Source organism: Schistosoma mansoni, chromosome 1, assembly GCF_000237925.1.
Source record: "Schistosoma mansoni strain Puerto Rico chromosome 1, complete genome".
Classification (NCBI taxonomy): domain Eukaryota; kingdom Metazoa; phylum Platyhelminthes; class Trematoda; order Strigeidida; family Schistosomatidae; genus Schistosoma; species Schistosoma mansoni.
The window spans coordinates 64,896,667-64,911,990 of record NC_031495.1 but is presented as its reverse complement, the minus strand read 5'-3'; the positions used below and the strand labels follow the sequence as shown (position 1 = coordinate 64,911,990).

General features: G+C 38.5%; 1 protein-coding gene across 2 annotated transcripts; it reads right to left on the bottom strand.

Annotated features, from left to right (window-relative positions):
* Window positions 1-12,204: 12,204 nt before the first annotated feature.
* Window positions 12,205-12,854, bottom strand: Smp_000880.1 (ATP synthase lipid-binding protein-like protein; the record flags this gene model as incomplete). 2 transcript variants are annotated; one of them, XM_018795211.1, is made up of 2 exons in its annotated part: window positions 12,205-12,705; window positions 12,791-12,854. In XM_018795211.1, the coding sequence occupies 2 exons, from the start codon at window positions 12,791-12,793 to the stop codon at window positions 12,340-12,342; spliced, it is 369 nt and encodes a 122-aa protein (XP_018649546.1). The 2 variants fall into 2 exon arrangements, with proteins under 2 accessions (XP_018649546.1, XP_018649545.1); XM_018795210.1 differs by having other exon boundaries at window positions 12,340-12,705; window positions 12,752-12,793.
* Between the last annotated feature and the right edge of the window lie 2,470 nt (window positions 12,855-15,324).

The window sequence follows — 15,324 nt, the reverse complement described above, 5'->3', positions numbered from 1 at the left end:
AACATCAACTCTGAGATGCAGGTACATCCAGCTGACCAGTCCCAAATAGGACGAAGCGCGTATCCTGGATTCCACTGCTAACCACTATCCATCTTTACTTATCTTGATGTATAATTTTAAATAACTAGTTGTAGCGACGGAAACGTTTTTGAGTGATTTAAATTAATTGGTTAAACAACAGAATAGATTATCCAAAGAGATTATTTAAACCGTTTATCAGTATGAAGCCAAATTTGAAATGTGGGAACTTCTTATTTATTGATCTATTTCTTATTTGGTCACTTTCTATCAAATTGACACTTTACTTAAAAGGTTACCGAACTTTCGACATGAAAACTGGCAATCTCAGTTTTAACAAGATATATAATTTGATGTAATCAACATTCATGTACTATTGCCCCCAAATGCCCTGGTACGGCCGAGAATGGGAAGAGTTAGCGCTCCCCTTCGAAATGCTCCCACATGGCCACGCATATATAGCCTCTGTCAGGGAAGTCCTACTCACTGCCTTCTCGTGCCACGAGTGTTGTTTACGAAATTGAGAGGACGAAAAGCGAATGTCTGGCGCTTTAACTGGGTTGGTGGACACGGAGAGTCCATCTAAGGGAGTTGGAAAACCCTGATTCCAAACCAATAGTGCACATGGACTCCAGTATCCTGAAGGAACAAATGGTGTATGAATCAATCGTTGGTCACCGGGTACCATGGGAATGCATCTCCCCACGATACTCCACTGCCTTGTGGATCAGATTTTTATGTCAAAGGCTCCGTGTGTGGTCCCCTAAGATAACCACCTGCTTCAGTTTGGTCACCTGGGCAGTATCACAGCCCTCACACAAATCAAATGAGATTTGTGCGGCGCATATTTATCTGGTGCTTCCTTGTACTAATATTTATGTGTTTAAATAAATAAATATATACATGTATCAATAATGTCTGTCAAAATGGGCTACATGATATCTCTTAGCTGAATAATAAAAACACCATCATGTTTATCCAAAATAGATGTTTCATGGAAATATAGTTTAATGCCTCGTTTGAGAAGCTTTAGAAAGATAGAAATATCAATGAAGAAATTATCCCGGTAGACAAACATCTTGATAAGTCTGTGAGAACTGCTGTTACTAGCTTTTTTTTTGGAGAGTATTCAATGTATTCATGTGCATTTTTCAGTGCGTTCTTTTACAATAGGCATCACATAATTCTGATAATCTTCGTCTTCTTATTGTACTATCGAAATTTATCAAAGGGACTAATTGCTTTAAAATTCACCCAGTAACAATAAACGGATTTTTAAAGAGAAATAGTGTGTTTTCTTGCAGCATAAAAACTAAAGATATTATCTTGTTTCGGCCCACCGTGGGCAGATTACAGATAATACTAAATTAGTAGAATGGGATTGTGGAGATTATTATGTTTTTGATTGAGATCATGAACTGATTGATGTTAGACCACCATGGTGATTGAGGTTAGACATAATCACTGTTGGATGCCGACTCAGTGGTCCAGAGATTAGGCGTTCGCGCGCGAGGCCGAAGGCTCTGGGTTCGGATTCTGAGAGCGTAATCGTGGGTGCGCACTGCTGAGGAGTCCCACAACAGGACGAAGTGGCCAACCAGTGCTCAATGGTGGTCTAACATCAATCAAAATAATGAATCAGTCGGGACTGAATTCTTTCATCATATTCGTTACTGAATGACTGAGCAGAACGTTTTACTGATACGTTCAAGGGAGTCGCGTTAAAAGGAAATTATGGAAGTACTGTTAAAGCAGTATCACATACATCAATGTTCCAAATCTCCAAATAGTTAAGTAGTATGTTAGTACCAATATTGAATGAATACTGTTTTGTAACTTCCCCCTGTAGGTATTCAAGATTTTAATTAGTCAGTACCTATTGAAAAAGGGGTCAGTTATCACGATTCATTGTATGACTTATAAGGTGTTTGAAGCAAGAGGTAGTAGCTTCGAGTCCCGAGAAATGAACACCAAACTGGGATGCGGGTATATTCATATGTAAAGTACCAGACAGGACGAGATATGCACCTTTTATTCCACTGCTAGCTACACAGAAAACAACAATAAGCATTTACAGAATTGAGTACATTAATCATTGTCATTAGCTTATCTCTTCCTATTTATTAATGTTTTACTCATGAATTTACCAGTTCAATAAAACCCGATAAATCTTGTATAAACTGATAATTTTAATAGTAAGTCATAATATGAACTTTCATGATGGAAAGAAGAAATTTCTCACAATGAACGGCAACACACTTGATGGCGAAACTCTGGAAGAGGTGGAAACATTCACGTACCTGGGAAGCATCAATGATAAACAAGGAAGATTGGATGCAGATGTAAAGGCGAGGATTGGCAAAGCAAGCAGAGCATTTCTACAATTGAAGAACATATAGAACTCAAAACAACTCTCAACTAACTTCAAAGTGAGAATCTTCAATACGAACGTCAACACAGTCCTAATGTACGGAGCTGAAACGTGGAGAACTATTACATCCATCCTCAAGAAGGTACAAGTATTCATAAACAGTTGTCTACGCAAAATACTCAACATTCACTGGCGGGATACTATCAGCAACAGCGTTTTATGGGAGAGGACAAACCAGGTTCTAGCTGAAGAGGAAATTAGGAAAAGACGTTGGAAGTGGATAGGACATACATTAAGGAAATCACCAGTGTGCAATACAAGGCAACCCCTAACTTGGAATGGTGAAGGGAAGCGGAATAGAGGAAGGCCAAAGAACACATTACTCTGGAAAATAGAAGCAAATATGAAAAGCATGAATAACAACTAGAACGAACTGGAAAGGATTACCCAGGACAGAGTTGGATGGAGAATGCTGGTGGTTGGCCTATGCTCCTCGACGAGGGGTAACAGGCGTAAGTAAGTAAGTAAGTTCATATCCTACATCAAAAGTTATTAAATGACGTGTTTCTTTTTAAATTACTTTGATTCATCTAACAATGAATATTCAGTACAATTATGTTTGACATGTAACCTTTTGTTGTTCAAATACATTTATTTACCTAAAAGGTATAGGAAAGAAAAGCAGAAAAATCGATGTGATAATAGCAACTGTCCTACAACCAATTTCGATTATGGCTAAGTGGGATCCTCTAGAGTCGAACTTACTTAACAGAAAATGTTATTCGAACAGTAACAATTCGCATATGTCTTTGTACCGTTATGATTACTAGAGCACATGACAGACTCGAGCTAAAATGTTGATCTCTTAAATATCACTCGATAATTCATCCTCCACCCCATGTACATATGTATTCCAATCCTATTATTAGCTTTTGCCTTACTGCAGCCTTATGCAGTTTGACCATAAATTTGCCTATGGAATTGCTCTCATATACTTATTCGCCCCTCCGGTTCAAATTTTCTTGGCATGCTTATAGCTTTGTGATCAGCGCTATTCGCTAATAAACTGTAGTTACCGCTTCTCATTGACTTCTGATTTCAAACACCGTTGAGATTTATATTATAACGGTTATCGAGGTGATCGATTTGCGAAGCAAAGTCACTACATGTTCAATCCAAGTACACACAACCATGTGTGATTGATCTGATATGTTTTAATCTGGAATTTCAATGGATTAGTTTCTTCGGTTTATTTTTATCAAAACTTTTAAATGGTTAGGTGGTTTTTATTTATTATTTTATTTCAACATATAAACATTGGTACAAGAAGACATCAAATAGATATGCGTCACATAAATCATCCGACTTGTGTGAGGGATGTGATACTGCTCGGGTACCCAGACCAAAGCAGGTGGTTTTTTTAAGGGAACCACACCCGGAGCCTTTGACCTAAAGGTCTAATCCACAAGACAGTGGAGCAACGTCAGGAGATGCATTCCCATGGTAGCCGGTGACCAACGATTGATTTGTACACCATTTGTTCCTTCAGAATCCTGTAGCCATGTTGTGCACCACTGGTTTGGAATCAGAGTTTTCCAACTCCCTTAGATGGACTTTCAGTCTCCACCAACCCGGTTAAAGCGCCAGACATTCGCTTTTCGTCCTCTCAATTTCGTAGACAATACTGTAGCCACGAGAAGGCAGTGAGTAGGACTTTCCTGGCAGTGGTTGTATTCAACTGGCCATGTGAGAGTATTTCGAGAGGGAGAGCTAACTCTTCCTACTCTCCGCCGTACCAGGGGATTTGGGGCAGTCCACTCACATGATTCTTCTCTTTCAATAATAGCTATCAGTGAGATATGTAGAACTTTTGTCATCCTTAATAAAACTTATGAAATCCTAAAAAAAATATGACTTCTGTTCTACATATTTTGGTATACAGAACTAAGATACAGTTATGCTCCTTCAATAATTATCTTAGTAACCAGTTGAGTTCAACCAGGTCTGTTGGGAGATATCAACTCATTGAAGACATTGGTGAATGGTTCCTCAACTTCGTAGATTGGTTGAAGTTAGACATTAACACCGTTGGATGCCAACCGGCTCAGTGGTCTATCGGCTAAGTGCTCTGGCGCGAGACTGATAGGTCCTGGGTTCGAATCTCGCGGGTGCGGGATCGTGGATGTGCACTGCTAAGGAGTCCCACAATAGGACGAAACGGCCGTTCAGTGATTCCAGGTTTTCGATGGTGGTCTAGCTTCAATTGACCCATGATTTCAACTATACATAAAAATTATCTCATTGTTATCCGTCCTAGAAACACCATATTATTACTAACAGTTGCTGATCAATTACGATTTGTAAATCAATAATGTCTGTTAACAAAAGTATTTACAAAATTAATTAGATTTTCTACATTTTTTTCTAAAAAAAATATAAATTCGTAAGCCTCATCATTACATTACAGCTTAACTGTATACATAAGTTTTTTCTAGTCAAATGAATGAGAGAGAGAGAGAGATAAACAATTCCATTGAACTATTGAACACTTAGATTCAATGTTAAACTAGTTTAACAATCAATATTGTTTGTTATAAAGGTTATTTTTATTCTGATTGGTTATTATCTATCATATAAATAGACATTAAGGACAATTTTGGATAGAAATATGTTTATACAAAGATAATTGACAATACACTGAAGAGATGTTCACTCTGGGACTCGGACCCAGTACGTTTCGCTTTTAACGCCATCGCATTACCCACTCGGCCACTGAGTCCTGATAGCCACTTGCTCAGTGGCCGAGTGGATAACGCGATGGTGTTCGAAGCGAAACGTACTGGGCTCGAGTCCCAGAGTGAACATCAACTCTGGTACATCCAGCTGACGAGTCCCAAAAAATAGGAGGAAGCGCGCTTCCTGGATTCCACTGCTAGGCACTATCCATCTTTGCTTACCATGAAGAGATGTTTTATAAAAAAATTATTTTCAGAAGGGGGGTTCTGTGGAGATTTTAGTAATTTAACAGTTGAATTCATGAGTTAATTAAAGCTAGACTACCATGGAAAACCCGGTCTCGCGCATGAGACTGATAGATTCTGGGTTCGAATCTCGCGAGCGGGATCGTGGGTGCGCATTGCTGAGGAGTCTCATGCTAGGACGAAACAGCCATCCATTGCTTTCAGGTTTTTTATGGTGGTCTAGCTTTAATTGACTCATGAATTTAACTATTAAAAAATTTATTTATTTAGATTTATCTAAATTATTCGAAATGTTGGCTTATGTTATTGATTGAAATGACACAAATACCCTGGTACGGCAGAGAGTGGGAAGAGTTAGCTCTCCCTCTCGAAATGCTCCCACATGGCCACGCGTATATAGCCTCTGCCAGCGAAGCCCTACTCGCTGCCTTCTCGTGGCACGACTGTTGTTTATGAAATTGAGAGGATGAAAAGCGAATGTCTGGCGCTTTAACCGGGTTGGTGGGCACGGAATGTTCACCTAGGGGAGTTGGAAAACCCTGATTCCAAACCAGTGGTGCACAACATGGCTACAGGACCCTGAAGGAACAAATGGTGTATGAATCAATCGTTGGTCACCGGCTACCATGGGAATGCATCTCCTGACGTTGCTCCACTGTCTTGTGGATTAGACCTTCAGGTCAAAGGCTCCGAGTGTGGCCCCGTAAGAAAACCACCTGCTTCAGTTTGGGAAGCTGGGCAGTATCACAGCCCTCACACAAATCGGATGAGATTTATGAGGGGCATATATATCTGGTGCCCTTTTTGTACCAATATTTATGTGTTTAAATAAATAATAAAACACTCCAGATAGGCAGTGTTATTCAAAGAATACTGTGTAGTTGTTTTATAAATTGTTGGATTTCCTCAGTACTCTGTATCGAAAACTTCACTAGAAACTTATTTGACTTTTAGTATGCGTGGAGTATAAGAATTTATTTAAACATTGATTCTGAATCTAGTGACTCAAGTCTCCCATTTCCATCAGTTTTTTAACATAGCTTGGCTGTCATTCAGTATCATCGGTGGTTAGATAAAATAACTCTTTCTCCACTTAGTCGTCTCCACAGCTTACAGTATTGCTCTTAAGCATCAAGAAATCTACTACAGATTTAATCTCTGGTAAGTACAAGTTTGTCAGCATCGGGTTATGGATATTTTTGAATTCAATTGAAATCACGAACCAGGGGTCCTGGGTTCAATTTCTAGCTGTGCGGTCGTAAATGATCACTGCTGAGGAGCCTCATAGTAGGAAGAAACGGCTGTCCAGTGCCTCAATGTTTTTAATGATTGTCTACCTTTAATCGGTTCGTGATCTGAATAAATTTACAAGTTTGTTATTTACACTCGTTAACTGACTAAAATTGGTTTCCGACTCGGAGACTTGTGAGATGTTATACTTATAATAAAACCTACGAGTTGAAGGGTAATAGTTGTAAAGAAGCATTGATGTGCACTAAAGTTTGAAAATGATGTCTCACTTATCAAATACCATTGACCGTTTAACTCGTGTCAGCTCGGCCTGAGATGGGGAAATAATCTCCTGAATTAATCATTTACTGAGCTTAGTAGATAGGTAATGCAGAAATCCACTTATTATTATATCACATGAGAACATGTTTATTTGGAACTATTTGCATTGATTTTGTAATATGTTATCTTTTCAAAGTAATAATTTGTACAATATCTAAAGATTCCAACCTCAGTAAATCACAATTCCAATGCTGACTACAAATCATTTGAATGAACGGTTAGATATTTCCAAGAACGTAGCTGAGTAGAATAGAAATGATACAAAACCTTACATGAATTCATTCACAATTAAAACAAAATAGTCAAATAAAATTCTCATTTATTAATTTAAACGACGTAATTAGTTCCTAATAAGTTAGATTATTATTAACATTAGAATCTGGAACGCTCTTCTCTTCTAATGAGGACTCGTCAGTTAGATGTGTCTGTATCCCGATTTCGATACTCACATTAAGATGCAAATCCAGGGACTATCGTTTCAAAACACAATGTAATAACCACTGAGTCGAGATAAGAACTAGAAAGGAAAGCCCAGAACAGAGTAGGATGGAGAATCCTGGTGGGTGGCCTATGCTCCACGAGGGGCAACAGACACCAACGCAGAATCGGGTTTCTCTGACGAATCATCATGACTACATTTCAAGGTACCCTTTGTTCTATCTAATAACAAAAAGCTGTTGACAGAAAAAATTCAGAAAGATACTACTGAACAAATAGGACAGAAGTTAACAAAAACCACAGAATTTCACTGGTGGGGGCCTCTATGAACAAATTAAACCATCTCGATCAGTCGTTCTACAACTGTATGGATTGTTTTCCCTAGCTGACACCTGATCTACGAATGTGTTAAGTATAAATTCCCGATGAGTCAGATCAATATGTATCTACTAGTTTATTTGGCCTAGTGGAAATCTTATACTGATTGGCCTTACAAGCGTAATCTTCCTAGGAGCATATGCGAATAATACTCAGCATAGCTATCCGAATGGAAGTGCAACCAAATCACTAGTTCTGTTGTTGAACACGTAGTCCATTGTGGTTATCTATCTACACCACAGTCTTACAAAATTACTCAAAGTCAGAATAGTTGGTTTTGAGAGAACCTGAAAAAGAAACTTTAGCATAGTGAAAGATTTGGCAGTCCGTTAATTCAAGCCTGAAATTTATGTTCAGAAGCGGTATGTCAAATCCCTTAACTTACCAAGGTCCTGATAACTCTCTCTTGTTTTGCTGTTCATTTTTAACACACGTAGGTTATGCATTTTTCTGATATCAGTTCAACTACACAAGTGGAATTCTTGTCCTTAGGTTTTAAGTCTCATGACACACAGTAAATTGAACCAAATGAACTTCAAATGACTTTATTTTACACACCACATGTCGTTTGTAAAACACTTTATTGACACAATTCAGTGTGTGTGTAGATCTAGAGCATGTAAAATGAACAGAGTTCACGTCATTTTACAATGCTCATTATTCCTGATATATAAGAACTCTCGTCTAAATTAGAGCGAATAGTTTCACAGTATTTGAGCGCCGAGTTGATGTAAGGAATTCCTTGAAAAAGCTTGGACCAGATTGCCAGGCGAAACGTTGGATTTACTACAAATTCATTCGCTGAGATTTTACAAATATATTATTCCTATTTAATGTCATTATTCCTGATTTACAAAATCTTTTTTCACACTCTTGAGTGTCGAGTAGTAGTAACACATCCCAATAGCATTATGATATCACGAAAGTCAAACTCTTCATCCCTTTCATGGTTAATTGGTTATTTCGGACCCCATCAAATCCTGCTTTCTTGACGTTATAAACAGAAGACTCTTATAGAGAAATTTTTCCAAGGATACTATGGATTCTCGTGTATGTAGTTTTAAAACACATTTTCACTTGATTTTTGGAAAACAGACATTATACATAATGGAACATTTAAAAGAAACCTCGAAGTTGTATTTTTTTTTCTGTGTAGTTGATTAGTAAACTTATAATTATTGATTGGTGGAAACAAGAAGGATCAATGAATAATAGGAAAGTTCTTCCCCTGACCATAAAATATACACTAGACATTTGTCGAATTTCTCCCTTCACAGAAGAGAACGTAAAAACAGGCCAATAAACGTATCCTACTTCTATTCAGGAAAAATTCTCTTGTCTAGTGAAGAAAGACCAAATTTTAACATGAAATTCAATAATTTTTTTTCTAGCCGATATAAACCAAAAGAAAGAAACGCTCGCAATCAATTAGTATTGTTGGTTGTAAATACACACATAAACTCCCATCAACCTTCTAGAATACACAAGGTTTGTCTTTTTGCAAGATGAAAGCCTCTAGCTTTTTTAAAATGATGGATATTTGAAGTTGATTATTTTACGGTTATTAAGTAATAATTAGATCTAATTTTCCAGGAATATTTAGTTCACACATCTACTTAGTATATATTTGGCTTTTTCATCGATGATGCAACGGATAAGAATTCGGCCAGATAATAAGTTTTTAATATTAATCGACTATAAAAACTATACGAACCTAGTAATATTTTCTACCGTGATTATTTGTACATGGACAGTGTTTGGGGGGAGCACAAGGTGTCGTAATGCCGGTATGATTGTTAACTTTTCCATTCGCTGTTAATTTACTAATACTTGGTGGTCTAGGAGTTCAGTGAACTGAATTTAACGGCTGTGAATCCCCGACTAAAGCAGTACAATCTCATAGAAAATTGGTTTTATCGTGGTTCCTTCCAAAGACTGCTTATTATTTCTTCAATATCCATTTACTTACGGTCAACACAGACACATGAACACTATACCAACCCCATTTTGTTATAAATATCCTAAACTCAAGTACAATACTTAACCCTGGGATTCGCATTTGATTACGTACACCGTTCATAGTTTCTGACACAATACCATCAGTTGAAAAACAATGAAAAACAGGAGGACAACCGATAAATGTTCCGTCCTAGTATGTATTTCCTTAACAGGTAAACACCCACAATCCCATGTAAGACTGAATGTAGGACAGGTTTCATGGTGAGTATGATGCCATTTGAGCTACTGAGTTCGATATGAAAGTCCAAAATTTCAACTTCAATCGATTCACAGTGCTGCATGACTCCAAGGCTTAATCATATTAGCGAATGGACGTGGGGAATATAAACCCCGTAATTGCTGTCTTGTATGTCTGACCATTTTTTTTACTTTCGCATTGATATTTTTTGCATCAATTTACTGGAGTCGGATAGAGAAAGTAACTGATCCATTAGTTATTTGATGTTGATTGAGTAGCTTGTAATATATCGGATTCTTCAGATATACTCGATAAGATACTAATTAAAGGATGGCAGTGATCTATATAGTTTTTTGGAATTCATTACTAGAACTGATATGTATCAAAACAGAATATCTGCCACTTCTTCAAATTTACTTTCGAAGCACATCATTCTCAAAACAATATAGATTTCCTAACTTCATGCAACCTGTAGATCACTTACCAAACATAAGTTAACGTATCCAAACAATTTATAACTGAAAGCTAGTAACACTACCGGACACTTAAGCTAATTAGATGAGGCGGAGTTCGAATCCGTGTTCTAATGGTTAGAAGCCAGACGTCCAACCACATAGTTGATGCTTTTAATTTGGTTCAAAACAGTTGTTTATTTCGACTAACTTTGAAAAAAAACTGATAAATACACATGATATTCACTTCCCTATTATTGTCAAGATAATTATTTGAGTTTTAATTTGTCCAGATTGACTTCAAGTCACATTGTGTAAACCATAAACCCTAATTCTATGAATCAATAGAGCGTGTAGTGTACTACTTTAGAAGTTAATCTACTCTAACCACCGTACCCTAATCTACTCTGGAACCGCTGATTTGAAGTACAAGTCTTGATTGTTGTCTTTTGATATTTAATGAAAGCGAAAATCCCTTAGTGGTCAGTTCATGCATGAGGATACATTTTAGTTATTCATTACTTAGCTGTTTGAACGGACAGACGTCAGTGCGGACATGTTTCTTCAAAAAACAGAGCTCATAAAATACACCATTCTTCAGTGTGACGTACAGATGAAAATAAGGCTTCATCGAGTATGCAAGGTGAGATTAATTTTTAATGGGAATATGCATCAAACCAAACCCTTACTCCTATGATAAATACCACGCGAATAACAGTATCACTACACTAGTTATACAGAGTAACAAATCCGAGATACTTTAAAATCGAAGCAACAAAGCAACTAGAAATAATACTGAACTACTGAAAGCATATCGAAATTTATAATCTGCAATTCGCAAAGGTTAGTTGAGAAAAATTGGATCATCGCCAGATAATAGCACGTAAGTGCCAGTTCTCGCTCCGTTTGAACAATAAAACCACTTTATGCAGTTAATTCCCTTTATGAATTTAAATAAAGACAGAACAAATATTGATGCAGAGTAATATGAATTCAGCAGCTGATGAGAAACCACGAAATATAATGAATTCATATTATTCTGCATCAATATTTGTTCTGTCTTTATTTAAAACCACTTTATTCGTGGCAAGTCCAGACAAAATCAACATATAAGTGGTTACATATCATGGTTAGAAATGAATATAGTTGCCTGGGAATGTTACTACTGACGAACAAACTGGGACTATACTTAAAATTTGCCTTAAAATAGTGCCATCACAAAGAGATTGATGAGCCCTGATGCTATGAGCACCAAACAATAGCCGAAGTCTTATAGATTGCTCAAAAATACGACACGCTTGGGTACCCGATACATGTAATCATCTGATGACACGAAGACCCAGCTAACCAAAAACGATTTTAACAAATCACCAGGACGCGAACACCTCGAGACAAATCTGCGTGTTGAAACTCTAGTCCCTTCGAATAGGGTAAATCACGTGGTTGAAACCGGACTACATGCAGTGGTTTTGTCCTTTTGCGACGTTGCCTGAATGAAAAAAGGGTCGTTCACCCTGAGTACCCGGAAGGGAACGCGGAAACTGACTTTGAGTCTATGGAGAAACCACACAAGTAACTTGTTATACAACTAATTGTCAGTCAGTCAGTCGCAACGTAGAACAATTAATTGTAAGACGAAAGCTTTGACCACTCACGATAAAAGACCCCCAGCCAAATAGGGCATATTTCAACAAACGAAAACTAACGGAGACACAGTAGTTACTAGTTTCCTATCACTTCTATATAAATCAACATGACGAGGTACTAGTACGGTCCAATAGAGTACATAACAAAAAAGAACAAGTCTATAACAATTTATTTTGCTAGTATTAAGAGTGTCTATTATCTGCACAATGGACTTACATCCATATTCGGACCAGCAATGTGGTTGGGATGGAAAACAGGCCTAGGTACATGAGGACACAGGTATCCTCAGAAAACATATAAAATGAGGAAAGCCATCACTAGACAAAACAGACCCATTGCTTCACTCAGAGCGAAACCAAGGATAGCGTAGGTAAACAGTTGCTGTTTTAGGCCAGGATTCCTGGCGTATGCCAAAGTCAAACTTCCAAATACAGATCCAATACCAGCACCTGATCCAGCACATCCAACAGTAGCCGCACCAGCACCAATGTATTTGGCTGCTTGATCAATATCTTTTCGGATAGAAGATGTATGGAATTGGCTCGTGGGGAAAATACAGGAAACAGCTGCAGGAGAGAGTTTGACAGTTGAAGTCTTCATGACATTCATAAGTGTGGGTCTGAGGACCGCATTGAATAAGGTAACTGGCATCTAAAATAACGATTGAAAAGAGTTTAAAGCCCTTAGCCAAACCCACTCGTGAACAAACCGAATGAAAGCAAATGAAACAACCTACCATCCTCAAACGCTAGCGTGAAACTCAGCAACAAGACGACTGACCCCAACAATGAAATCTGAACTCGACAAATTTAAACAAGAGATCGAAAGGCTATAACTAAGTCTTTCCTTTATGAATAAATACAGGCTTTTACCGAGAATTCGCTTTTAAAAGTCATAAATTGTTATACGTGATTCTTAAAGAGTCCCTACATGTAATTGCACTTTGAAAGTAGTTGAGCGGACTTATCGAATTGTTTGTTTCTTCAAATCTATGTCTGCTTAGTATGATAGCGTTTCTAGTAATACAAAGGTACGGTCTGTTCTGCATTCCTCCCGAAAAATGATTTAGTTTCTAGTGGAAGTGACCTAGGGGTGAAACCTAGATCAATCCCGATCAGCACTTGATTAACTAAACACTTACTTTTATTTCAGTTTCAGTTTCAGTTTGGAAAGGACAGGAGGCTTGATGGCCTGTGTTAGTCCTGGCAATGATGGTCTCTCAGCTGATCCAGCTTTCTTTTGAAAGAGTCGACGGATGGAGCCTCAACCACGTGCTGAGGTAATGAATTCCACTCGTTGATTATTCGATGGGAAAGTCGGTAGTCAGCTGACAAGTAATTCGTTCTGGGCTTGTGAACTTTTTTGGAGTGTCCTCGTAGATTTTCTGTTTCGGAAGACAAGAAAAATGAGGGCATATCAGGTGCAAATTTGTCATTAAGCAATTAGAAAACTGTAATCAAGTCGCCTCTGATTCTTCTGTATGACAGCGGGAATAGGTTTAGTTTGGTCAGTCTAGTACCATACGAGAGCTTCGCTATTCCGGGAATCAGCCTAGTTGCTGTTCTCTGAACCCTTTACAAGAGTTCACTGTCTTTTTCTAGGTAGGGGCTAGCTGCTTGTATTCAGTACTCAAGTTTAGGACGCATGAACACTGTATACAAAGTCAGAAACGTTTTAGCGTCGAGATGATTAAAAGCCCTGCGTATGGACCATAAAGTTCTAAAACTTTTGGCGGCTATCGCACGGCAGTGTGCAGTAGTTTTTAAGTCTTGACCAACGATGACTCCTAAGTCATTGTGTGCCTGGACAATAGGTAGTTGAGTGTTATTCATCGTGTATGTATCTGTACCTTGATGACCGATATGCATCACAATACACTTGGAAGTATTTATCCTCAACTGCCAGGTTTGGGACCATTCAGATAATCTCTCCAGGTCATTTTGGAGTTCTAAGCTATCATCCTTACTTTGTATCGCTCTCCATATATTGACATCGTCAGCATAGAGTGAGACCGATGACGACAGCAGACGAGGGAGGTCATTTACGTACAGGAGGAATAATACTGGCCCCAAAACTGTACCCTGGGGGACTCCACTAAGCACAGTTTCCCAGCTAGACAACTTGGAGTTCACCCGTACTCTTTGCTGACGCCCAACTAGGAAGTCTTTTATCCACATCAATAGATTGCCTCCAATCCCGACATTCCTTAGCTTATATAACAGCCGGTTGTGCGGAACTTTGTCGAAAGCCTTGCTGAAGTCGACGTGAGCTACGTCTACAGGTAATTTTTGGCCCTTAAGAGCACACCAGCTTTCACATCATCCTCATAGTGAGTCAATATAAGATCTAGTAAGGATGATACAGAGCCCGGGTCGTACCTAGTTGCTTCCTTCACGTATTGCACTAGGGCACATGTGATAACCGCATCAACTAGTTCCTGTTGGAAGGAATTATCTGGCGATTCAGTCCTCAGATTTCCCCAGTCCACCATGGGTGTATTAAAGTCCTCTAGGACTAGACATCGATCACTTCGTGACCATGTGTTGAGACTGCTTAGCAGGACCTCATTTACCTCACAGCCAACTAATTCATACGTCTCACTTTCATGGGATACACTGTCGATAGTGGTGAATGGGATAGCATTCTTAATGAATAGAGCCATTCTCCCTCCTTTACGCTTTTGTACTCTATCGGCCCTTACTAATGTAAAACCCTCGAAATCGAGTTCCCTACTATCTATAGACTGCGTCAGACAAGTTTCTGTGACTGCGATTATGTCTGGCTTTGTAGAGTCAATCTGTACACCTACTTCCGATAGTTTGTTGAGCAAGCTCCGAGCATTGGTATAACAGATCCGAAGCCTATTTAAGTGGCCTCGTGCTTCACACAGAATGGCCTCGGCATCATCCTTTGTCGAAGCCTCACATTCCGAAAATTTACAATTTTCAGGTCTTTTTCGCCAGCGTCTAATCAGAGCCGTAGTTCTTTTTCGGCTTCCCGTCTTTTTACACGGTCCGCCAGCGGTAAGTCTTTACGGAGAAAAACTCCTGAGCCCTTTAATTTGTGTCCATTTTGTAAGATTAAGTCGCGTTCGTTTGGGGATTTGAAAACGACTTTGAGCAGTCTAGACTGATTAAGCTTCAAATTCGCTAGGCTACCTAGTCTATACACCTTTAGCAAGGTGACTCCGGAGATGTTTTGGGGCATAACTTGGTTGAGTAGCTGTTTTATCAACACAATGTCGTGCTCAAAACGAGCTTTCGGTTCTGA